We start from the raw sequence: 22,218 nt of genomic DNA on the forward strand, positions 1-22,218 counted from the left end.
CCTAGAGCCCGTGCTCTGCAACAAGAGAAGCCACTGTAATGAGAAGCCCGCGCACTGCAATGAAGAGTAGCCCCCGCTCGCCGCAACCGGAGAAAAGCCTGCACACAGTAACAAAGACCCAACGCAGCCAAAAAAAAAAAAAGAGTATATGAATGCCCCTCAGCCTTGCCGTTTAGAGGCATGTAAAATTTTGCATATCCTTGAGAAGAAACATAAGTTATTATTGTTTTAATTTATCAGTGAGCTTGAATATCTGTTTATCATTTATGAACTTTTCTTTCTTGATCAATCATTAAACTTTTAAAAAATTGTGATTTTTTTCCTTTCAGAGGTTTTTCATTTTTATTAGTTAGCTCTGTCAACTTTTTCCTTTACACTTTCAGATTTCATGTCATGCTCAGAATTTTATAAGAAAAAGGCAAGTTGCAGAAAACTGAATTACCTCACCTTTAGTAAAAAAAAAAAAAAGCAAGTATATTCAGTTATATGTACTTAAATGACTTTTTACACAGAAATATCTGGAATGACATATTTTAAGTCAGTGGTTCCCAAATTGAGCGAGTATCAGAATCACCTGGAAGGCTTGTTACAATACAGGACACTGGGCCCCATCCCCAGCATTCCTGATTCAGCAGGTCTACAGAGGGGCCCAAGAATTTGTATTCCTAACAAGTTCCCAGGTGAAGGTGTCGCTGCTGGCCCACTGAGGACACTTTGAGCGCTGCTGTTCTCATCTAGTAAGAGCAGTTATCCATGGGAAGTGGGAGTGAAGTGTTTTGTTTTTTCTACTTTATTCACTTCTGTAAGAAGCAAGAATTTCTTCGATATCTAAGGGGGAAAAATAAGATCTTGAAAGACTTGCATGTGAAAACACAAACAAGTACAGTGTTTTACACACATGTAATGCGTTATTACCAGGCACTTTGTAGGGGACACATTGAAGATTCATCTCTGCTTGCCATGCACTAGTGCTGTGATTGGTTTAAGGGCCTGATTCATACCACTGGAATTTGATTTAGAAACGTACTGTGCTCAGAAAGCTACACAAGTAATCATTGAGGAGTAGAGGAAGGACTTGTGCCCAGAGAGGGTATAAAGGAGAGGAGGTGCGAGGACGGGGTACAGGAAGAGTAGGACAAAGCTCCAGGGGTGGCCTAGGTGGGGGACTGTGTGTCTGAGTTTTGGAGTCAGACAGGTCTGGGCTCAAATCCTGGCTTTGGGCATCTCACTTACTCTCTGAGTCTCAATTTCCTCATCCTTGAAATGTGGATATTAAAACACTGAGCGCTTTGCCTCAGTAAGCAGAATACTGGAAACCTTTGTTCCTACTAGCCACTTGAGAAGCCCAAACGGTCCAGCCCACCTGGCCTGCCTTACTCACGTGAAGCTTCTCCTCCCACCATCACAGCAGCCCTGGTTTAGGACGTAGCCCATGAGAGAAGACCCCAGATCGCTCTGGCCAGGAGCTGTGTGGGGCTCCCACAAAGGTGGGTTTCAGGTTCTTGGTTTTCAGCAAGCAGAAGGAGGGTTCTACATACCCCAAAGGAGATGCAGGCGTCCAGCAGGCTGCCGGCAATGGTGGCGTAGCCTCTGGTCATGACAACGTGGATTTCAGAGAGTGTCATGTCTGCCAAGTAGGGCCGGATCAGTAGAGGAGCCTCAGTCTGCAAACGGGAAAGAGGTCAAACAAGCAGCGCTGGTCAGGCTAGCACGGGCACTTGGGGCGTACCCCCTCCACCTGGGAGTGAGCAGGTCACAGCGAGGGCTGGGGACCCCAGGGGAAGAGACAGCAGGGTGGGGTGAGGACCAGAGTCTGTACTTGGCTGAGCCTCTCTGAACCTCAGCATCAGCCCAGCTCTGTGGAAGGACCCCCAGCCCTTCCTGTGGGCCTGATAACGCTCCCCTGTGTCAAGTGCCTCCCACGTCCAGGCACCCAGCTAAGCCCCTCACACACATCACTCACAACCTTCTAGGAAAGAAGTGGTCGTCTCCACATTCCAGGAGAGCAGAAGGTCAGAGAGGTTCAAAGAATTACCTCTGTTCGTGCAAAAGACCAGAAGCAGATGTAACTCCAAGCCTGACGTTTAGTGAAGCCATGGGAGTTGCCAGAGAGAAAGGAACTGGGGCATTCGATGGCATGTTTAGTTCAGGGCACGTGGGGAAGCCTGTAGCCATTCGTTTATTCATTCAATAAATAATTATAGTATATACTATGTTCCAGACTGTGCTATGGAATAGGGATAGAGATGGGGGAGGTGGAGGGCAGATGGACAAGGCAGGGTAAGCAGTGGACCTCAGCAGGCAGAGGCATGATCTGACTTGGGTTTTTAAAGGGCCACTCCAGGGGACTTCCCTGTCTGTCCAGTGGTTAAGACTCTGCGCTTCCAATGCAGGGGCGCAGGTTCGAACCCTAGCTGGGGAATTAAGATCTCACGTGCTGGGCTTCTCTGGTGGTGCAGTGGTTAAGAAACCGCCTGCCAATGCAGGGGACACGGGTTCGAGCCCTGGTCCAGGAAGATCCCACATGCCACAGAGCAACTAAGCCCATGTGCCACAACTACGGAGCCTGTGCTCTAGAGCCCATGAGCCACAACTACTGAAGCCCACATGCCTACAGCCCATGCTCTGCAGCAAGAGAAGCTACCACAATGAGAAGCTCACGCACCGCACCAAAGAGTAGACCCTGCTTGCTGCAACTAGAGAAAGCCGCGCACAGCAATGAAGACCCAAAGTAGCCAAAAATAAATAAATTAAAAAAAAAAAATCCCACATGCCACATGGCCAATAAATAAATAAATTTAAAAAAAAAAAATAAATAAAGGGCTACTCCAGCCTGTGTGTGAAGGATGGGTAGGGGCAGCAATGGTGGCAGGGAGAACAGAGAGGAGGTGGTTGTCGTGTCCAGGTGAGAGACAAGTGTGGCTCATAGCAAAAAAAAAGCAAAAGGGCAGCAGGGCAGGTCTGGGATGTGATGTGGGGCAGAGCTGTCAGGACTTGCTGATGGACTGGATGCAGCTGGGAGCAAGGGAAGCAAAGGAAGGAAGGATGACTCCTCGATTTTTGTCTAACAACCTCACTGAAGACGTTGCCATTTACTGAGAAGGGAAAATCTTGGAGATGTGCATGTGTGTTGAGGGAGGGAATTAAGGGTTCTGCTTGTTTGGACTTGCCTAGTAAATTATCTAAGGATATCCAAGTGGAGGGTCAAGGGGGCAGTTATATATATATCAGACTGGAGTTTAGGGGAGAGGAAGTATTTAAGCCATGGGGCTGGGGCAATCCCCTGGGGACAGACTGTGGCCAGAGAAGAGAATAGGGCCCAGGCCTGCCAACACTGAGCTTGAAATGATACCACTAATCCTTGAAGGTTCCCCGTCCCCGTGAAAGTTAATTCACCTTTGGAGCTCTTTCGGTTATCGTGTCATATTCACCTAAGATTTGTCTTTTCTCAGCAAAAACCATTGATTACATTTGCAGCATTTTATATAAAATAAATGCTGATACTGAAATATCTTTTTCTCTTTTGCCTCATTTTGAACAACTAAGGGATTTTGGACTATCTATCTCAGAGCACATCTGTCTTAATTGGCTTAAAAAAAAAAAAACCTTTGAAATCTACACACTTGCATCATAGCAAAAAAGATGCAAATATCCTCCAAAGTTTCCTAAACTGCCCAGTGAAATATGGCATACTTTGGCAAGTATGTTTTTTTGGTGACTTACATGTTGGGCAGATGGGCCGGGATTCTGGAACAGTCACCAGAGTCTTACCCCTAGGAGGGTCCGGCCTTCTGCAAGGGACTCAGGACTGATAGTCCCTTCAGAGTCACACTTAGATTGGAAAATACATTTTCAGAAAGAGGGAGGGGGAAAAAAAGACAAACTGATGTTGTGGAAGGAACCCTGTCCAGGAAGAAGAAGACTTGGATTCTAAGTTCTGGCTTATGTTGTGGGATCTTGGCAAGGCATTCCCAGCCCCGAGCCTCAGTTTCTGCCTGTATTAAGAGGAGAACATTGGACTCCATCTGTAGGACTTGTGAGTCTCTAAGCTGATGAAGACAGCCTAGACCTAGGGTGGGAAGAGGTACCAGGGAGATACTATCCTCCTTGGCACGACCCAGGCAAGGAGTGTATCCCCAAATGGAGCATCCCTAGGGCAGCAGCCTTTGGTGACCCTGGGAGAAGGTTTGATTGGCTCTTCTGCTGACTGAATCAGAGCTCTAGGTACCCAGGGCACCCGCCCTCCTTGAGGGAAGGAGGCTGCAATACTGACCTGGCTCACAAAGATGGTTCAAGCCACACTCAGGGTCTTCGTGGCCATGGGGCCCATGGTGGCCTGCATCAGCCAGGAGATCTAGAAGGAAGCAGGGTGCTCTTTGTGGATTGGTATCAGCAAGCCCCAGGGACAGAGAGAGTCAGGGGTGGAAGTACCTTAAAAGTCTTCCTTCCAACTCCCAACCCAGGTAGAACTCCCTTACCTACATTTCCCCAAAGGTCCATTCATCTTCTCCTTCCACACCTCCATTGATGGGGGCTTATCATCCATGAAAAAAGGATTCCCTGGTCAAATATATTTGAGAATTGCTGTACACACACACCTTGGAGATGACCAATACTTACCAGTTTATTAAAGGCTCTGAGAAGTCCTGCACAAAACTTGTTTAAATTTGTTTAGCCTGGTGTCTAGCTTAGCTTCATAAAATTATTTGACCAAGGGACTTCCCTAGCGGTCCAGTGGTTAAGACTCTGCGCTTCCACTGTAGGGGGCGCAGGTTTGATACCTGGTTGGGCCATATGGCGCGGCCAAAAATAAAATAAAATAAATAATTTGACCATGGGATCCCTTTACCTAGTAGCATTTATTAACTTGCTGTGAAACTAGAGTTTTGTGAAAGGCTTTGGGAAACACTGTATTAAAAAGTTCTTTCTTTTAATCAACATGAAATCTGCTTCCCTGGAATTTCTCTCCACTGCAGGTACCTCTCAGGCTGCCTTTTCCCTAACCTTCCATAAGTGTTTAGAATCCTACCCGTAACCTTCTTCACCCTGGCCTTCTCTTTTTTGGCCCTTCATCCCTACTTCCTTCAGCCATTCTATGGAATGTATGGTCTCAGGCCCTTTCAAACTGAACCCACTGATAGTTCAGTTTGTCATAGCCCCTTGGTTGAACACATTCTCCAGATTTGGGGATAATTGTCTCCCTTAGGCCATGCACTGTGCACTCTTAACATAACCACAGGCTGCACTTCTGGCAGCTGCCTGATGATACTGGTTTATTCTGAGCTCAATCAGCTAAAAACCTCAGAATCTCTTGTCCAATGCTGTCTGTCTCCTGCATCCTGGTTTTGTGCAGCAGATTTTATGAACATAAGCACAGGATTTGACATTTATATCAGCTAAGTCTGGCCCACGTGACCCACTGCTCTCAAGATCTTTTTGGTATAAATTATTTTTTCCCCTAACACTTCTCTTCAATGCAGCCCCAGTTCTGTAAACTTCCCTCCCCCAAAGACCCCACTGGATTTTGGTGCCATTTCTCCTTAGTAGCATGACAAGAGACTCTGTGAAAAGTTGTTTTGTTAGTAGTAGACTCTGAGAGAAGGCTGGGGAGCAGGGGATGCTGGAAGGTCCAGGCCCTCAGAGCAGGGGATTTGGGGAGGGTGTGGGCTTGGGAGCAAGGCATTCTGGGAGAGTGTGGTTCCTGTCAGCCTGTGATTCTGGGAGGGCCCAGGCTGGGACCTTGAGAACTCACCTTCAGGATCACCCACTGCATGAGGCTCACATAGTAGAGAACGGACATGGCACAGATGAAGAAAACAATGATGGGCAAAACCTGCCAGCAAAGAGCACAGACCCTGGGGTTAGAGGCAGATAGGTGGCAGGGTACCACGCAGGGCCTCGGAGGCCCCAGACAGCCACTTCATCCAAGGCCTTGCCACTCAGAGACCCAACGGGGTCAGGGAAGAAGCTCTGAATTCAGTGCATGAAATCGCATATGGGGCCTCTCTGGAGGCAGCTGTCCTCTCTGTTCCCCTCTAAACATTAACCATCCACCCAGGCATCCCTTGGGCTGTGGTAGAGAAGCAGGACTTGAGTCCACCACTTTTTATCACCTGCTTCTTTGTCTGTAAAATGGGGAGGAAGTGACTACCTCTCAGGTTGTTGTGAGGGTTTTGGGAGCTGGCTCAGGGCCCAGCACCTTCCTAGCACAGGGTCCGTCCTCCACCCTGAGCTCAATCCTTGGCCCATGACGCTGGCCTTAACCTCCCTCCTGTGCTTCGGGCCTGAATCAGAGGCCCTCATCTTTCTAGTGTTCTACTTCCACTCGGTGCCAGTGAGCTCCGAACGACACTCACTGTGGAACAGCCATCTGCATTTCCTCCTGTCACCCTCTTTCCTATTACCAGGCTTATGACTGCTTTTCACTTACTCCAAGCCTCTTCAATTTCTCCTTCAAAGCTTCCTCATGTCCATTTCCTTCTCTCCAGGGCCTCCCCCTCCCTGCCCCACACTTCCTTGTTACAGTCTGACTTAGAATAACAAGGACTGGCAACAACTTAAATGTCCCTCAGTGGAGGACGAGTTTGATAACCTATGGTGTGGCTGTGCAGTGGTGCACTCAAAGTCAGGAAACAAGAGTGAGGAAACTCACTAGGAGTAGTTTGGGGATGATTTTCAAGATAGATTGTTAATGAAAAAAGAGGGCTTCCCTGGTGGCACAGTGGTTGAGAATCCGCCTGCCAACGCAGGGGACACAGGTTTGAGCTCTGGTCCAGGAAAATCCCACATGCTGCGGAGCAGTTAAGCCCACGCGCCACAACTACTTAGCCTGCACTCTAGAGCCCGTGAGCCACAACTACTGAGCCGGCACTCTAGAGCCCACAAGCCACAACTACTGAGCCCACATGCCACAACTACTGAAACCCGCACGCCTAGAGCCCGTGCTCCGCAACAAGAGAAGCCACCATAATGAGAAGCCCACACACCGCAACGAAGAGTAGCCCCTGCTCGCCACAACTAGAGAAAGCCCGCGCGCAGCAACAAAGACCCAATGCAGCCAGGTAAATAAATAAATAAATAAATTTATTAAAAAATTTAAAAAATAAATGAAAAAAGAGAAGGTGTAGAACAGGGTGCATGGTGTGCTACTTTATGAGTAAAAAAGGTGCGGGTGGCATTGCAGGTGCTCTTGTGTGGGCACAGATATCCTTAGACAGATATGCAAATGACCAGGAATGGCAGCTACCTTGGGGAAGGAACTGGATGACTTGGGGGTCAGGGGTGGGAGGGAGATTTACTTTTTACCAAATCCCCTTTTGTACAGTTGGAATGTGCTATCTGTTCCAAATAGCTTTAAAATAATAAGTTATGCAGAATTAGTAATAACATGGGAGCATTCTTATGCTAGAATGTTAAGTGGGGAAAATGGAATATTAAAAGCACAGAAGGAAGGCTGGGACGCATACACCCAAATAGTCAAGGTAGTTGCTTCTGTGTGCTGGGACCGTGGAAACTTTGTTTTCTTCTTTCTCCATTTCTGATTTCTCACCTGCTCCTATAATTTTCTATCAGAGGTGGACACTTCTCAAGGGAGGGGAGCACGGGCACAGGAGAGCATTGGGGGCACCTCATCAGCGCGGTTTTGGACTTGCTGGGTTTGAGATGCCTGTGGGTTTGAGTGGACTGTGGACTGGGCAGGTGGGCAGAAGGGCCGGCAGCTCTGAGGAGAGGTCTGGGCCAGGGCTCGGTTGAGGGCAGGTTGAAGCCACGGGGCAGATGCAGTTCACTGAGGAAACTGCCCTGGAAGAGAAGAGCAGTGGCTGAGGACAGGGCCCTGGGGTGAGCATCCCTGAAGGGTGAGAGAAGGAGGAGGAGCGCGTGGTGGAGACAAAGAAGAAACCGAATGGTTGAAGGACTTCCAGGAAGGGGTGCGATGGAAATTGAGGGCAGCTTTTCTAGAAGGGATGGTCCATCAGCTGTGCCAGATGCATCAGAGAACCCAGTAAGGACTGAAGTGGATGCTTGGCTCCTAGCGATTCAGGGCTCCCTGGTGACCTAGGTGAGAGCAGTGTCAGGAGGGATGGGCACAGAGGCCGGGTATCAGCGAACCAAGGAGGGAGTGGGACCCGAGGAAGTGTAGAGACAACAGGAGAAGCTTAGCTGTGCTGGAAGGAAGAGGGGCTGCCAAGAGGGATGAGGGGTGGAGGAAGAGTTGTTTCCATTGTTCAGAAGGAGAGTGTAGAGCAATCAAGTTCAAGCTCCGGTTCAGAATGAATCGGGACTACAGAGTGGTCCCTGATGAGAACAGAGACTCTGCCTAGGCAGCTCCCCTGGAGAAGAGAAACATGCCCTGCTGAGGTTGTTTTCCCTTTCCCGTCCCAGATGAATGCCGCGGGTTCTGTCTGGATCTGCTCCACTTGACATCCCTGTCACCAGCTTCACTGCATGGGAGTGTCACCTGACAGGGAACGCAGGCACTGGGTGGAGCAACTCTCTTCCTGCCCTGTGACTCCCCAGGCCGCCTGGTGCTGGACACACCCCCCAACACAAGGGTGGTGACAGCATCCTGCTCTCCCTGGGAGAAAAATGCAGAGAGGATCACGTACTGTCTAGACTGCCTGTTCAATTTATCACGCGAGGGACCGCTCGGCAGCCTGGCAGGTTAGCACAGATGGCTCAGGCCAGCAAGGAGAGGGCCCGGGGCAGCAGAACCCGACTGCAGAATCGGGACTTTCTCCTGGCAGCAACCAAGAGACATTTTCTAGCTGGGAGATGGGGATCTTTGGTGGAAGAGAAGCTGGGACATTTAATACTAAATAAGGGCCCTGAGGCCAATATGATCTGACAGTCCAGGAAATACCCTTGGGCCCTGTAGCATGTGAGATGGCGGAAGACAGGGCAGGCAGCTGGCTGTGGGAAGGGGGAGGAAAGTGCCCTTAATTCCTACCACTCGTGCACTATGCAGTCCTGCTAGGAGTCAGGTACGCAACGTGTGGTGCCTCACGGATCCTCAAAGCAACTGAGGTCGATGTCAATCCACTTCACAGTGGGGACACTGAGGCTGTGAGATGTTGGTTACCTGCCCAAGGTTACACACCTGCAAAGAGACAACCACTAAGCAGGTTGCCAAGGACCTACCATGACCCTGAGGAGGTTTGCCCTAGTGCCAGTCCTGGAACCTCATTTCTTTGTCTTCAGGAGAGGCATCCCCTCCCAGGCAGAGCCTCAGCCCAGGGTGTAGCAGCCTCGAGTAAGTCCTGACCACCACTTTGTGGAAACTCAGAGCAGGCCGGTCCTGCTAGTACCAGCACTCACCCTTACTCAAGGGAAAAGGAAAGCATAGCGCCTCTAAGCCAGTGGTTCCCAAAGGGTGGTCCCTGACCAGCAGCATCACTTGGGAATTTGTCAGAAATACACATTCTGAGCCCCACCCCCAGAGTTTCAGATTCAGTAGATCTGGGGTGCACCTGAGAGTTTGTCCTTTCCCGTGGACACCACACTCTAAGAACCACTGCTGTAGAGTCTAGACCAGACTCTCCGAGCAGACGCCATCTTCTTCCCAGGAAACAGGCTCTGAAGGCAGGGCTAAACCCACTCAGGGCCTGGTCCTGCCACTTCCTCTCTATGGAGGGAGTTGAGCCAGGGCTGCTGACGCCCTCCTAAGGCTGTCCCAACAGCTCCCAAACCCCCAGCCCCCAAGGCCTAAGCCCTGTCACTAGCCCCAGGCCACAGTAAACCAAAAATACCCAAAGCTGGAAAATTCCTCGGAGGACACTGCTGCAATGTCCACCGACCTTGCAGAAGGAGGAAGGGACTTACTCCAAGGCCACAGAAGCTGCGCATGTCTCCTGATTTCCTGCCTATGCCATTCCCTTCACCCAGAATGACCTCACCAGTCTGCCCCCATGCCTGTCTATCTCTGCCTGTCAAAGTCTCCTTCAGAGGCCTCTGCAGATGCCACATTCTCATAAGATCTCTCCAGTTCCATCATCCCATCCCCCTCCTTTCAGCACCCACCCCGTCTCCACTTCCCTTGCATTCCCTCCTCTGGAAATCACGCTCACTACGGTTACCAGTGACCCCTTAATGACTAAATCCAAGGGCACCTGTCAGTTCTTATCTTACTTGATGTGTTTTTTTCTGGCCACATTTGGCGCTGATGACCACTGGGGACTGCAGAGGCTGCATCAGGCAGACACCCCGAAACCCTTGGGAGATGAAAACACTTTCTGCCTAGGGGTTCCTCGGGGAGAACATTTCATCAGCACTGCTGAGCTTCGTGAGTGGGTGCGTGTTCCAGAGGCTGGAGTGATAGTGAAGGAACGAGTGAGCGAGTGAGCATGTGCTCCCAGGTCGGCCAGACCCAGGAAGGTGTGGGAGTGGGGGGTGGGAGGCGATCGTGTGGGTGGAAAGTTACTAGAAGGGAGATGGAGCCAAGGTGGAATGACTAATCGAGACCATACAGCCAGGAGGTGGCTGCCACGTCGACCGTGCCAGAGGACATTGAGGGCTGAAGGAGTCCCAGGGAGATTCGGCTTCCTGGAGGAGCAATGAGCTGGACCGTGGCCCAGCAGGAAGCAGCTTGGATTCTGAAAATCTGAGTGAGCTCAGAGATTTCCCCAGGCCGACATGGGCCAAAGACCTTGGACTAGGGCCACATGATTCATGGAAAGGACGGAAAGAAAACTCTTGAGTCTTCCATTCGACTCAGCACTAACAAAGTTACCCCCAGCTTGAGGATAAGCCCCAAGCTCGGCAAGTGTGTGCGTGTGTGTGTGTGTGAGTGAGAGAGAGAGAGAGAGAGAGAGAGAGAGAGAGAGAGAGAGAGAGAGATAGGCAGGGGCGCAGGGTGTGAATGAAACTTTGTGATTAGTAAATCTTGTTGAGAAAGGGAGTTCTGTGGCCATGGAGCATTTGTCTTAAGTCCTCCCTCATTCCGGCATGCCTTTGCTAAGGAGACCACTGGCTAATAATACACTGGCCAGGAATTTGTGCAGAGGAGGACAGGGCCTCCCCGGGGCCAGGGAATAGTTGGCGTTTGACTAGGAAATGCTAAGCCTGGTTAATGATAAACTCACCTCTCCTGTTTTTATTCTCTTGACTGAACATCCAACCTCAAAGTCTTTAGCAGCTATTAACTGGTTTTAAATTTATCATTGTTGTTATTAGGGATGCTTTTTGTATTTGGAAGGGATAACTGATGTCACTGACTTCTACTTAGAGTATGAGGAAGAAAACATCGCTTAATTGAAGTCCAACAACCTGGTTCTAGCCCTGCCTCTACCTGAACTCACTGCGCAGTTATGCCCAGGTCACTGCTCCTCTCTGGGGCATGGTTTGACCATCTGTAATCTTAACAGGAGGCCCAAAGATCAATGAGCTCCCTCCTAGCCCAACGGTCTATGAATCCATGGTTCTGAAGGGTGATTCGGGGAGAGATGCAAGTAGCAGGTGTGTACACATTCTTCTAGAAAGGGAGGAGAGACACACAGCTAACACTGGCGAGGGGATGGACAGAGCAGCAAGCCAGGTGATACACTCTTTGCTGAACTGGGAGAGAAGTCCGAGTGGTGGCTCTGGTGGACGGCAGCTGCTTGGATGCCCCTTCCCTCACTTCTTTCGGTAAAAAATTTGACTTTCCTTTAGGAAACCACCCCTCCTCTACTCTCAGCCCAGAGGCTCCAGGTTTGGCCCATCAAAGTGAGGTATCTTCCCTGGTTACAGTTCAAGGATGGCATATACCCCAAGCCAGGCTAAAAAGAGCCTACTTTTGGATTTCCTGCAGGAGCTAGTGGAAAACAGGCTCTCTCTCTCTCTGCTAGGGTTGCTAAGTTGGTTGGATGTAAGCCTGGTACCTCTTTATCACCTCAAGAGAGCCTATCCAATACTAAGACTAAGACTAAAGCCAAGTCTAAGAACACAGAACCAGGATATAAGCAAGGCAAATCCCAGGTGATGTTGCATACCTGGATCCAGCAGGACCTGAAGCCTCTGGATTTCTCAGTTATCAGAATTAATCTTTCTGTTTGTTTGTTTTCTGTTTAATCTTTTCGTTTAAATCAATTTGAGCCGTGTTTCTGTCATTTACGACCAATGAACTCAGGAGCTAAGCACCCCGATCAGGAAGTATAGCCTAGACTCCCAAAGGCGGCCCCACGTTACAGCTGGGAGGGACTCCAGATCAAAGGGTCCATGCCATTGCTGTTTCTCCCAGGCAGGTATGCTATCTGCCACGTGTGCTCTGCTCCTATCCTAGACCACAGATGCTCACCTAGAATAGAAGGGCACCCTGAAAACAGAGCTAATCCAGGTCCTACAGGGAGCTGTCTGCCTTGTTTTCTATAATGGGGGGTTAATAGTACCTGCCAGTCCTAGGCAATAATCCTTCAAATGGTGAGTTTCAGAGGGTGGCTTCCACTCAGTCAGAGCAACTGACTCCCTGGCTTTGGGTGGGAACATGAGACTCCGGTCACTCCAACTTCAGTATCCCCTGCCCTGGCCTTAGTGATTGATTGGGTCAAGAATGGTCACATGACCCAAGGCAGACCAATCCAAAACCCACCCTGGGATTTTTTAACTTGAGCAGGCAGAGAAGAATTTCCCCCGTGCTGGGTGACACGCATGTAAGAATGAGTATCTGGTGTTGCTGGGGGCCAGGAGAAGATCTGGTATGAAAGAATGAAGCTAACACCCTGGGATGAGCAGAGATTCAAGGCTGAGGGCCACGAGCCTGGCAGCTCTGGGGCCCTGGTTCCAGCTGGCACCAGTTCTACCTTGCCTTCCAGCTTGTGAGCCAAGAAACAGTCCTCCCTCTCTCCTCCCTTTAAAGCAAGTTTCAAATGGGTTTCTGTCCCTTTCAAATGAACCAAAGATATACTGTTTTCTTCTAAACCAAGGGAAAAACAAAGATCCAAGGTTGGAGGCCCCTTCGTTACCACTGTCTACCAAGGAAAGGGCTCTGATATCAAGGCACAGAAGTGAATAGGCAAGAGCATCGGGCTTATTCCAATCTTGATTCCAACCCTCTCCAGCGTTATGAGCTTTGCACAAGCAACAACCACTCTGAGCCTCAGTATCCTCACCTGAAAAAGGGGGATAATGATATTCTTTTCCCCATAGGGTTGTAAAGGTGAAGTGAGTGCCTGGCATGGAGTCCTTGCTCCAGAACTAGTAGCTGTTACTATGACTTCCTTCTCCCTAAGCTTTTCTTCACTGTTCCACCAGAATCTCAGGTCAGAGGGGGACACAATTGTTTCTGGGGGCCCTGGATCCTGCTGCAAAGCCTGTGTGTAGCTTTTGGCTCTAGAAGGTTGGGAAGCTCTGGCCTCTGCTGGGGAGGTTTGGAGAAAGAAGAGCTCAGCCCTGGTTTTGGGCCAAAGGACAAGCTGCTCAGGACCACACAGTCATGGGAACGGTGGCCCAGCCAGGGGGAGGCTGGCTGTGTGGGAGCCCAACCCACAGCCAGGGCCTCAAAGAGCCAGACGTTCCCAGCAGGCAGAGAGACTTCCCACTTGCACAGAAGAACCATCATTTATCCATCTCATTCATTCAGCAAAAAGCAGCGTACCAGGCACTGGGCAGGGCTTTGCTGGGCTCAGGGTCAGTTAACCGACACCAGAATGAGTAAGACCCAGGCTGTGTCCTCCAACAGCTAAAAGTAACAGCTGCAATGTGTGGAGCTAAGTGACGAGCTTCATGGAGCTGGTCTCTCAGCTGCACACCCCCACTTCGCTCCCCACGGTGGCCTCCCTTCTGGACTGTGGCAGTCTGGTGGTCCCTGCGTCATCACCTGGGTGTGAGGCAGCCTCCTCCCTGGTCCCTTTTTCCAAGCATCCTGGTTACAACCCTTCCTACCTACTATTGAAATCACAACTGTCCCAAAGCTCCAATCAAGTCCCTCCCTGCTCAAAAATCTTCAATAGCTCCTCATTTCCTGGGGACCAAATCCAGGTGCCTCAGCCTGGCATTTAAGACTCTTCAAGAGACAGCCCCACCACACTTGCAGTTTATCCTCCAATCCATCCTTTCCTTCAAATAGCTTACCTGCCCGTCGAACTGAACTACACCCTCTACCTTAGACAGCCCAGAACTCTCTCACCTCCACGCCTTTGCCCAGCCATTTCTTCTCCCTGACTATCTCTGTGCCTCCAATTTTTTCCTGTCCTAAGGCTCCAGTTCAAATGCCACTTCCTTAAGGGGGCATCCTCACTGTCCTTATTTTTTAAAATGTCTCCCTAAATGGACTCCCCAGACGCTTTCCTTCGTGCCAGTTACACCTGAACCTGGCTGCCTGGGGAGGTCGAATCACAGAGTGTTGTAGTTTGCCTTGTAAAGTGTGAGAAGCCACCGCCACTGTTTCTCTGTCTGGTGGACATAAGAAGCCACCCTGGAGCAGGACTTCACTGTTTTTCCCTGAAACCTTGGTGGCCCCTACTTGGAAATGCAAATGTAAAGGGAGCAGCCCTTCCCCGCCTCTGCCCTACAAGAATGGTGTTAGGGAACTTTTGGAGGGGCTGACAGAGGCCTACACAGAAGTGATCCTCTCCCTACACTGAAGTGATCTCAGAAAAACATGATGGACAAATTTGTCCTGAGAGGACAGGAACCTGGTCCCTCCCCATTTCCTCCTAGGGCTGACATTATTGGAACCCCTTGGATGGAGTGGATGTTTCCCAGAGAGTTGCTGGCGCAAACAGAGACCAAAGCTCCCAGAGGACCTCACCATGATTCAGGGTTGGGGGTGGGCTGGAGGTGTCTGGACTCGTGAACTGGCTTGACACCCAGAAGTCCATGCCAAACCCATGGCTTGGGCTGGAAGCCTCTGGGCCCCAACTCCCCCAAGCAGGGTGGGGAGGCTCTGGGAACGATGGCTGAGTAATGGCGAAAAGCAGAAATCTCTGGAACCTACGCGTGGGATCCTGCACGGCAGCCCCATGGTTACTGTGGTCCAGGACGTGCTGGAGTGGGCAGCACCAACTCCCATCTGTGCTGCTATGGTAACAGGGCAGAAACTGGGGCGAGCTACTGGGTAAGTGGGGCCCACGTCTCCGTCTCTCTCTACCTGGCATTAAGCCTGGAGCGGCCGCAGGGTCCTGAGACAATGTGGATGTGAGGCAGGCAGAGGAGCTACACTCGAGATCTTACTAAAGGAGGCACTTGGGTGCTTGGGCGGTCAGTCGGGGAAAGAAGAAATATAACCACAGTTCCACCCCAGAACAGTGAAGCAGTCACCCCATCGCATACTCAGCACAGCCTGCCTCGTTTTAAATTACAGTTAGGGCTCTACCAGTACACAACAAAGTCTTTCAGTCTTTATCTCAATTTCCCCTATAATATTTTGCACTGCAGAAGGCACACATTTTTGTTGGAAGGAGGGAAGGAAAGAGGGAAAGAAGGAGGGAGGGACTGTAGGTCTAGGAGAGTCCAGAGGAGCGACTTAGAGCTTGCAGCTGGACTAATAAGGGCAGGCTTCCTGGCAGAGGTAACCTGTGAGGGGCCTTGAAGGAGGAGTACCCTGAGAGGATCTTTGGAGCGTAAGCGTTCCTGGAAACTGTGCTTTACAGTTCTAGGTCCCTGCAGCATGTCAGGGGCTAAGGTTATAGCAGGTGCTATCTCCATGTCCTCACCCTCTCTTCTCGTCCTCAGCCTCCCAGCAATTCTATGATTTGGGGATTCATTTTTTTTTTTGGAAAAGAATACAGATATATCTTACTTTTGCAAGTTTTACAAAATATACTGAAAACATACCCCCAGGTGAGTGCATTGCCGGGGCCCCTCTCGGGACCCCGAGGCTTAAGCCTCATTAGCTTCCAGTAGCAGGGCTCTGCCTGCAGGAGCCCTCCCCCTCCGCCTGGGCTGGAGGGGGAGGGCAGAGGCTGTTAAAGGCTTTACGGGCCAAGAGTCAAGCTGACCTGAAATGCAAAGGCATCCTTGACCAGAGCCTCCCCAGACAAGAAGCTGGACCTGTATCTCAGGAAGATCTGAAAGGAGATCTGCAGGACTAGTCCGCCCAGGTCGTGGGCTTTACAGGGGCCAGGGCACCACGTGTGTCATTAAAGCCACACTCATGGGCGCCTGCTCCTTCCAAGCACGTCCTCCAGAAGAGACACATTTTCAATAAATTGTAAAGAAATACTCAGAGATGAGAGTTGTTAGGACGAGAACGATAAAGAAGAGACAAAGGAGGAAGCAAACAGTGAGCTGCCTGGAGAAGGCTGTCAAAGGTGGTGCCCGCTGTATCTGCTCACTCCCCTCCCCACCGATGTCACCATCCCGGGCTCCTGGCCTTGGTGTTGCGATCTGGCTATGCTTCTACAAGAGACCTGTATTTAGGACCAGAACGAGCACTGTGACTGCAGGGCCAAGTCACTTCAGTTGTCCAGGCCTCAGTGCTCTCATCTATAAAATGAGGGGTGTGCCCAGAGCAGCCACTGTCTTTTCCTGCACGACACCCATGCAGATACCCTTGGCGTGCCCCTCCTTCTCCCTGTAGAGAGCACATGGAAATTTGAGATGGTGAGAGAGGGGTGAGTATAGGATCAACCTTGCGTCCTTGATAATTTATATTTTAAAAAGTAAATCATGGGACTTCCCTGGTGGTCCAGTGGGTAAGATTCCGCACTCCCAATGCAGGGGACCCGGGTTCGATCCCTGGTCAGGAAACTAGATCCCACATGGCGCACTAAGAGTTTGCATGCCGCAACTAAGAGTCTGCATGCTGCAACTAAGAAGTCTGCATGCCATAACTAAAGATGCTGCATGCTGCAACTAAGACCCTGCACAACATAAATAAATAAATAAAAGATAAATAAATATGAAACATACTTATAAAGAAAAAAGTAAACCATTATTGCCCAATGATGTGAAGTAACTTAATGACACTCAAGAATGGTTAAAATGAAAACAAAAAGGTTAAAATGCTAAATTTTGTGTTATGTGTACTCATCACAATAAAAAAAATGGAATTAAAAAAGTATAACTTCAACAAAATGATTTTTTTTTTTTTTTTTTTTTTGGCGGTACGCGGGCCTCTCACTGCTGTGGCCTCTCCCATCGTGGAGCAACAGGCTCCGGACGCGCAAGCCCAGCCGCTCCGCAGCATGTGGGATCTTCCCGGACCGGGGCACGAACCTGCGTCCCCTGCATCGGCAGGCGGACTCTCAACCACTGAGCCACCAGGGAAGCCCAAACTGAATATTATTTTTAAACACACATATACACATACAAAGTAAATCATTTGCAATTTTTAAAGCACTTTTGACTATTATAAGTTCCTTTTGTTATGACCACTGAGGGCCACATGCCTTGTGGGCTTTCCCACAAGGAACCTACCTGTTTTGAGATTCTCTTCCACATCAGACCCAGCCTCTGAAAGGACTGCTCTGTCTGGGCAGGTGGCACCAGGCCTGAGAGAAGTAGCAGCTGCAATGCTCAGCCCCCAGCTGCCCAGCTGGTCTGGGCCCCATACACACCCACCATCCTGGTCACGGTCCCTCTCTATGTCCTCACAGCCCACCTCCCTCCAGCAGAGAGGCTTCTCCTCCATTCCCTGGAAACCCAACACGCCCTGGGCAACTGCACCCCATGTACACACCTGGAGCTGGTCGCCCAGCCACTGAAATGCAATAAATCCTGGTTCTGTTCTGATGACGAAGAGTCCAAGTGCAAACTGTAGTACAAGACCCCAGGACACAGCCCGCCAGGATACCTGCCACCCGATAGAAAGGTCCTGGTGAGCTCAGCTCCTTGGGAGTTCCACAGGGAACAGTTGGGTGAGGGCAGAGGGCACAGCACTGCTAAGGGGCTATGGGAGATTTGGCCAGTCTGTAGGATGAGGGCTGGACCCAGCCAGAGCTCTGGGCCAGTTGCCAATGGTTACATTCCCCATGAAGTTCAGAATAGGCCACACTTGGCAGCAATGCACCTGGGAAGTGGGCAGGGGTAGGGCAAGATCTAACCAAGGACCATCCTGGAGTGTGCCATGGCACTTGGTCCTGGGTCATCACGGGGTAGGTGGAGCTGGAGTTGTGGCATCAGTGTCCGGCTTCCATGTAACTTTTGTCTGTCTGGATCCTCCCCCATCCCTCCTATATAGTCAGGGCTCCCAGCCACTCTGACCCCACTCTCTCTCCCTCAGTGCACTCTCCCCATCCCCAGCAGAAGGGAGCTGGACTCCTAAGGGCTGCTGCTACCTCTCAGCATTTAATGACTCCTTAGCAGTGATCCCTACACCCAGGTGTGCATCAGGATCTCTGGGAGGCTTGGCTGGAGTCTGGGGGAAGGTGTTAACCACACTGTGAAATGGTGGGGGGGGGACCTGATATCAGAGAGGGAAGGGGCTGCAGCCCACTCTGGACCTGATAGCTAAGCACTCATTGCGCAGTGATGCTTTGAGAAGGCAAAGAGGAGGCAGATGAACATGCAGATTCCTCCGAAGGACACCAGTTGCTCAGGCCGCTGAGAGGTGTCCAGAACCAGCCATAGGATCAGGGCCAGGAAAGCAGCAAGGGCTAGAAAGGGCTCCCTGCGGGAGAGGGGCAGAAAATCATCACTGTCAGCATCTCCTCACCCCCACACAATAGCACCCAGGGCCCCAGAGAAAGGGTACTCAGGGCTGGTGAGGGCAGAGAGAGAACGCTGTGTAACCTCAGACAGGCCACATAGCCTCTCTGAGTCTAGTTTCCTCATTGGGTAAACAAAGCCAAAGACACCCCATTTCTCAAGGTTGCCGAGAGGACTAAATCAGAGGATGTGTGCACTCAGCTTAGCATGGTGCCGAGCACATGGCCCCATCGAGAGGCAGGAATTCTCAAAGCTGCAATGATGCTCAGCTCAGCCCAGCCTCTGACCTTGCCAGGGTGAGGTGGGGCCTGTGTGGGCTAGAACTCAGTACCATGGACCATGGGCTCTGCTTCCCCAAAGCCCAGAAGCAGTAGTGTCAGTCTGGAATGCAGAGTTGAGCACCTGAGAGCTAGGGCTGGATGCAACTTTTACAGCAACACCTCCCTCCCTGGGGCTGGGATTTGCTTGTCCAGGAGGCAGCCTGAAATGTTCAAGAGCCCAGGTCTGGGTACTGGGTGAACAAGGTCTAGCCCCGACCCAGTCTCCAACTCACTGGGTACTATAACCACAGATAAGGTTCACTGAGCACCTATTATGTGCCAGGAACTATGCTGGGTGCTGAGAGACTTCCAGTAACTGTCCTCATCTTAGAGATGAAGAAACGGAGGCCCAGGAAGTTAAATGACTTGCCCACAGCTGCCCATCTAGAAAGTAGAAAAGCTGAGATCTTAGCCCAGGCACTCTGGCAGCAAATCTATTCCCTTAACTAGTTCTGTACACCGTCACCAGCCGGAAAGAGGAGGACCCAGGACCTGAAATCCATCAGGCTAACCCCAGAGTTGACTTTATTTTTGGTGTGTTTCCCAAACTCCTATCATCCCAGTTCCATTGGCACGATTTCTGCCCTGTCTCTGTGCCACCTGTACTATTTTCCTTGAAGTTAACTCATTTTATAAAAACTGAAATGCATGTTTGGGGTTTTGTTTTTTTTTTTTTTTTGGAAGGGGGTTGTTTTTAATAGCTTTATTAGAGATATGATTTTTTTAACTTTTTATTTTATATTGGCATATAGCCGATTAACAGTGTTGTGATAGTTTCAGGTGCACAGCAGAGCGACTCAGCCATACATATACATGTATCCTTTCTCCCCCAGACTCCCCTTCCATCCAGGCTGCCACATAACATTGAGCAGAGTTCCCTGTGCTACGCAGTAGGTCCTTGTTGGTTATCCTTTTTAAATATAGCAGTGTGTACATGTCAATCCCAAACTCCTTAACTATCCCTTCCCTCCACCCTTCCCCACCTGGTATTAGAGGTATGATTGACATAATAAATAGAACATGTTGAAAGTGTATAATTTGATAGTTTCGACATATGTATACACCATGAAACCATCACCACTATCACAGTGAGCGTATTATATCCATCACCCTCAAAAGCTTCTTCATACTCCTTTGTAATTCCTTCCCTCATCCCCAGGCAGCAAATGATCTGTTTTCTGTCACTAGGTGAGTTTGCAATTTCTAGGATTTCATAGGAATGGAATCATACAGTACATATTTTTTTGTCTGACTTCTTTCACTTAGCGTAATTATTTTATTTTGAGATTCATCCATGTTTTTGCATGCATTCATTTCTTTGTATTGCTGAGTAGTATTCCATTGTGTGGATATACCACAGTTGGCTTATACATTCACCTGTTGATGAACATTTAGGTTGTTTCCGGTTTGGGGCTATTGCGGATAAAGCTGCTATGAACATTCAAACATTCATGTGCAAGTCTTTATGTGGAAGTACGCTTTCTTTTCTCACTATAAGTGGAATGGGTGACTCATATGGTAGATCTAACTTTTTAGGAGACTGCCAAACTGTTTTCCAAAGTCATTTTACATTTTTCCATTCCCACCAGCAGTATGTAAACGTTCCAGTTCCTCTGCATCTTTGCCAACATGGTTGGTATGGTTACTCATTTGAATTCTAGTCATTCTAGCAGACATACAGCAGTATCTCTTTGTGGTTTTAATTTGCATTTCCCTAATGACTAACGATGTTGAGCATTTTTCCATGTGTTTATTTGCCACTTATATATCTTCTTTAACTAAACATCTGTTAAAATATTGGGCCCACCCTTAAACTGGGTTTTCTTATTTTTGAGTTTTGAGAGTTCTTAATACATTCTGGATGCAAGTCCTTTGTTAGGTATATGACTTTCAAAGCTTTTCTCCTAATCATAGCTTACGTTTTTTATTCTCTTAACCAAGTCTTTTTGAAGAGCAAAAGTCCTGAATTCTGATGAAGTTTAATTTATCATTTAAAAAAATGGATTGTGATTTTGGTTCTGTATCTAAAAAATTTACTTAACTCAAGGTCACAAAGATTTTCTCCTACGTTTTCTTACAGTAGTTTTATAGCTTCAGGCTTTACATTTAGGTTTATGATCTATTTTCAGTTAATTTTTTAATATAATGTGAGGCATGGATCAAAGTTCCTTTGTTTCTCTCTCCTCCTCCTATTCTTCTCCTCCTTCTTATTCTACATATGGATATCCTATTGTTCTAGAAGAATTTGTTGAGATGATTATTATTTCTTCACTGAATTGTCTTAGCACCCCTGTCAAAAATCAATTGGTTATATATATGTAGGTCTATTTCTGTACTCTCTATTCTATTCCATTGATCTATTTGTCTGTCTTGATGCCAATACCACATTGTCTTGATTACTGTAGCTTTATAATAAGTCTTAAAGACAGGTAGTGTAAATTCATCAACTTTGTTCATCTTTTTCAAAGTCGTTTTGGTTATTCTAGGTTCTTCACATTTCCATATGAATTCCAGAATCATGTTTTGATTCCTATCCCAAAAGTCTGCTAGAATTTTGATTGAATACTCTTAGAATCTATAGATTAATTTGAGGAGAATTGATATATTAAAAATATTGACTCTTTCAATCCATGAACTTGATATTTTGCTCCATTTATTTGTCTTTAATTTCTCTCAGCAATGTTTTGTAGTTTTCCATGCACAGGTTTGCAGGTCTTTTGTCAGATTTATCCTTAAGTATTACATATGTTTTATGCTATTCTAAATAACATTTATAATTTTAATTTATGATTGTTTGTTGTTAGTATATAGAAATACTTTTGTTTTTTGTATGTTGAGCTTGTATCCTTCAAACTTGCTAAACTCACTTATTAGTTACACTAGTTTTTTTGGTAGATTCCATAGGATTTTCTATGTAGACAATCCTGTTGTCTGTGAATAAAGACAGCTTTACTTCTTCCTTTCTAATCTACATGCCTTTTATTTCTTTTTCCTACCCGACTGCACAAGCTAGAACCTCCAGTACAATGCTGAATAAAAGTGGTGAGAATGGACGTTCCTACCTTGTTCTTGATTTCAGTGGGTAAGCACTCAGTCTTTCCCAGTTAAGTATGAGGTTAGCTGTAGATTTTTGGTAGCTGGTCTTTATCAGATTGGGGACGTTCCCTTCTATTCCTAGTTTGCTCAGAATTTTTATCAGAAACGGGAGTGGAATTTTGTCAAATGCTTTCTCTGATTATGATGTGCTTTGGTGTGGTTTTCTTCGTGTTTCTTGTGCTGTAGGTTTGTAGAGTTTCTTGGATGTCTGGGTTTATAATTTTCATCAGATTTGGAATTT

The 22,218-nt window shown here is 48.5% G+C and overlaps 1 protein-coding gene across 1 annotated transcript in view; it reads right to left on the reverse strand.

Moving 5' to 3' along the window:
- The window catches only part of SLC28A1 (solute carrier family 28 member 1), a 45,020-nt gene that overhangs the window by 11,080 nt on the left and 11,722 nt on the right, over positions 1–22,218 (reverse strand). The window contains 6 exon segments of the mRNA XM_060002535.1: positions 1,539–1,664; positions 4,274–4,354; positions 5,753–5,833; positions 15,912–15,980; positions 17,594–17,707; positions 18,370–18,523. Of these exon segments, the coding sequence (XP_059858518.1) occupies positions 1,539–1,664; positions 4,274–4,354; positions 5,753–5,833; positions 15,912–15,980; positions 17,594–17,707; positions 18,370–18,523 (625 nt within the window).

The sequence above is a fragment of the Delphinus delphis genome, chromosome 2 (genome assembly GCF_949987515.2).
Source record: "Delphinus delphis chromosome 2, mDelDel1.2, whole genome shotgun sequence".
NCBI classification, from domain to species: domain Eukaryota; kingdom Metazoa; phylum Chordata; class Mammalia; order Artiodactyla; family Delphinidae; genus Delphinus; species Delphinus delphis.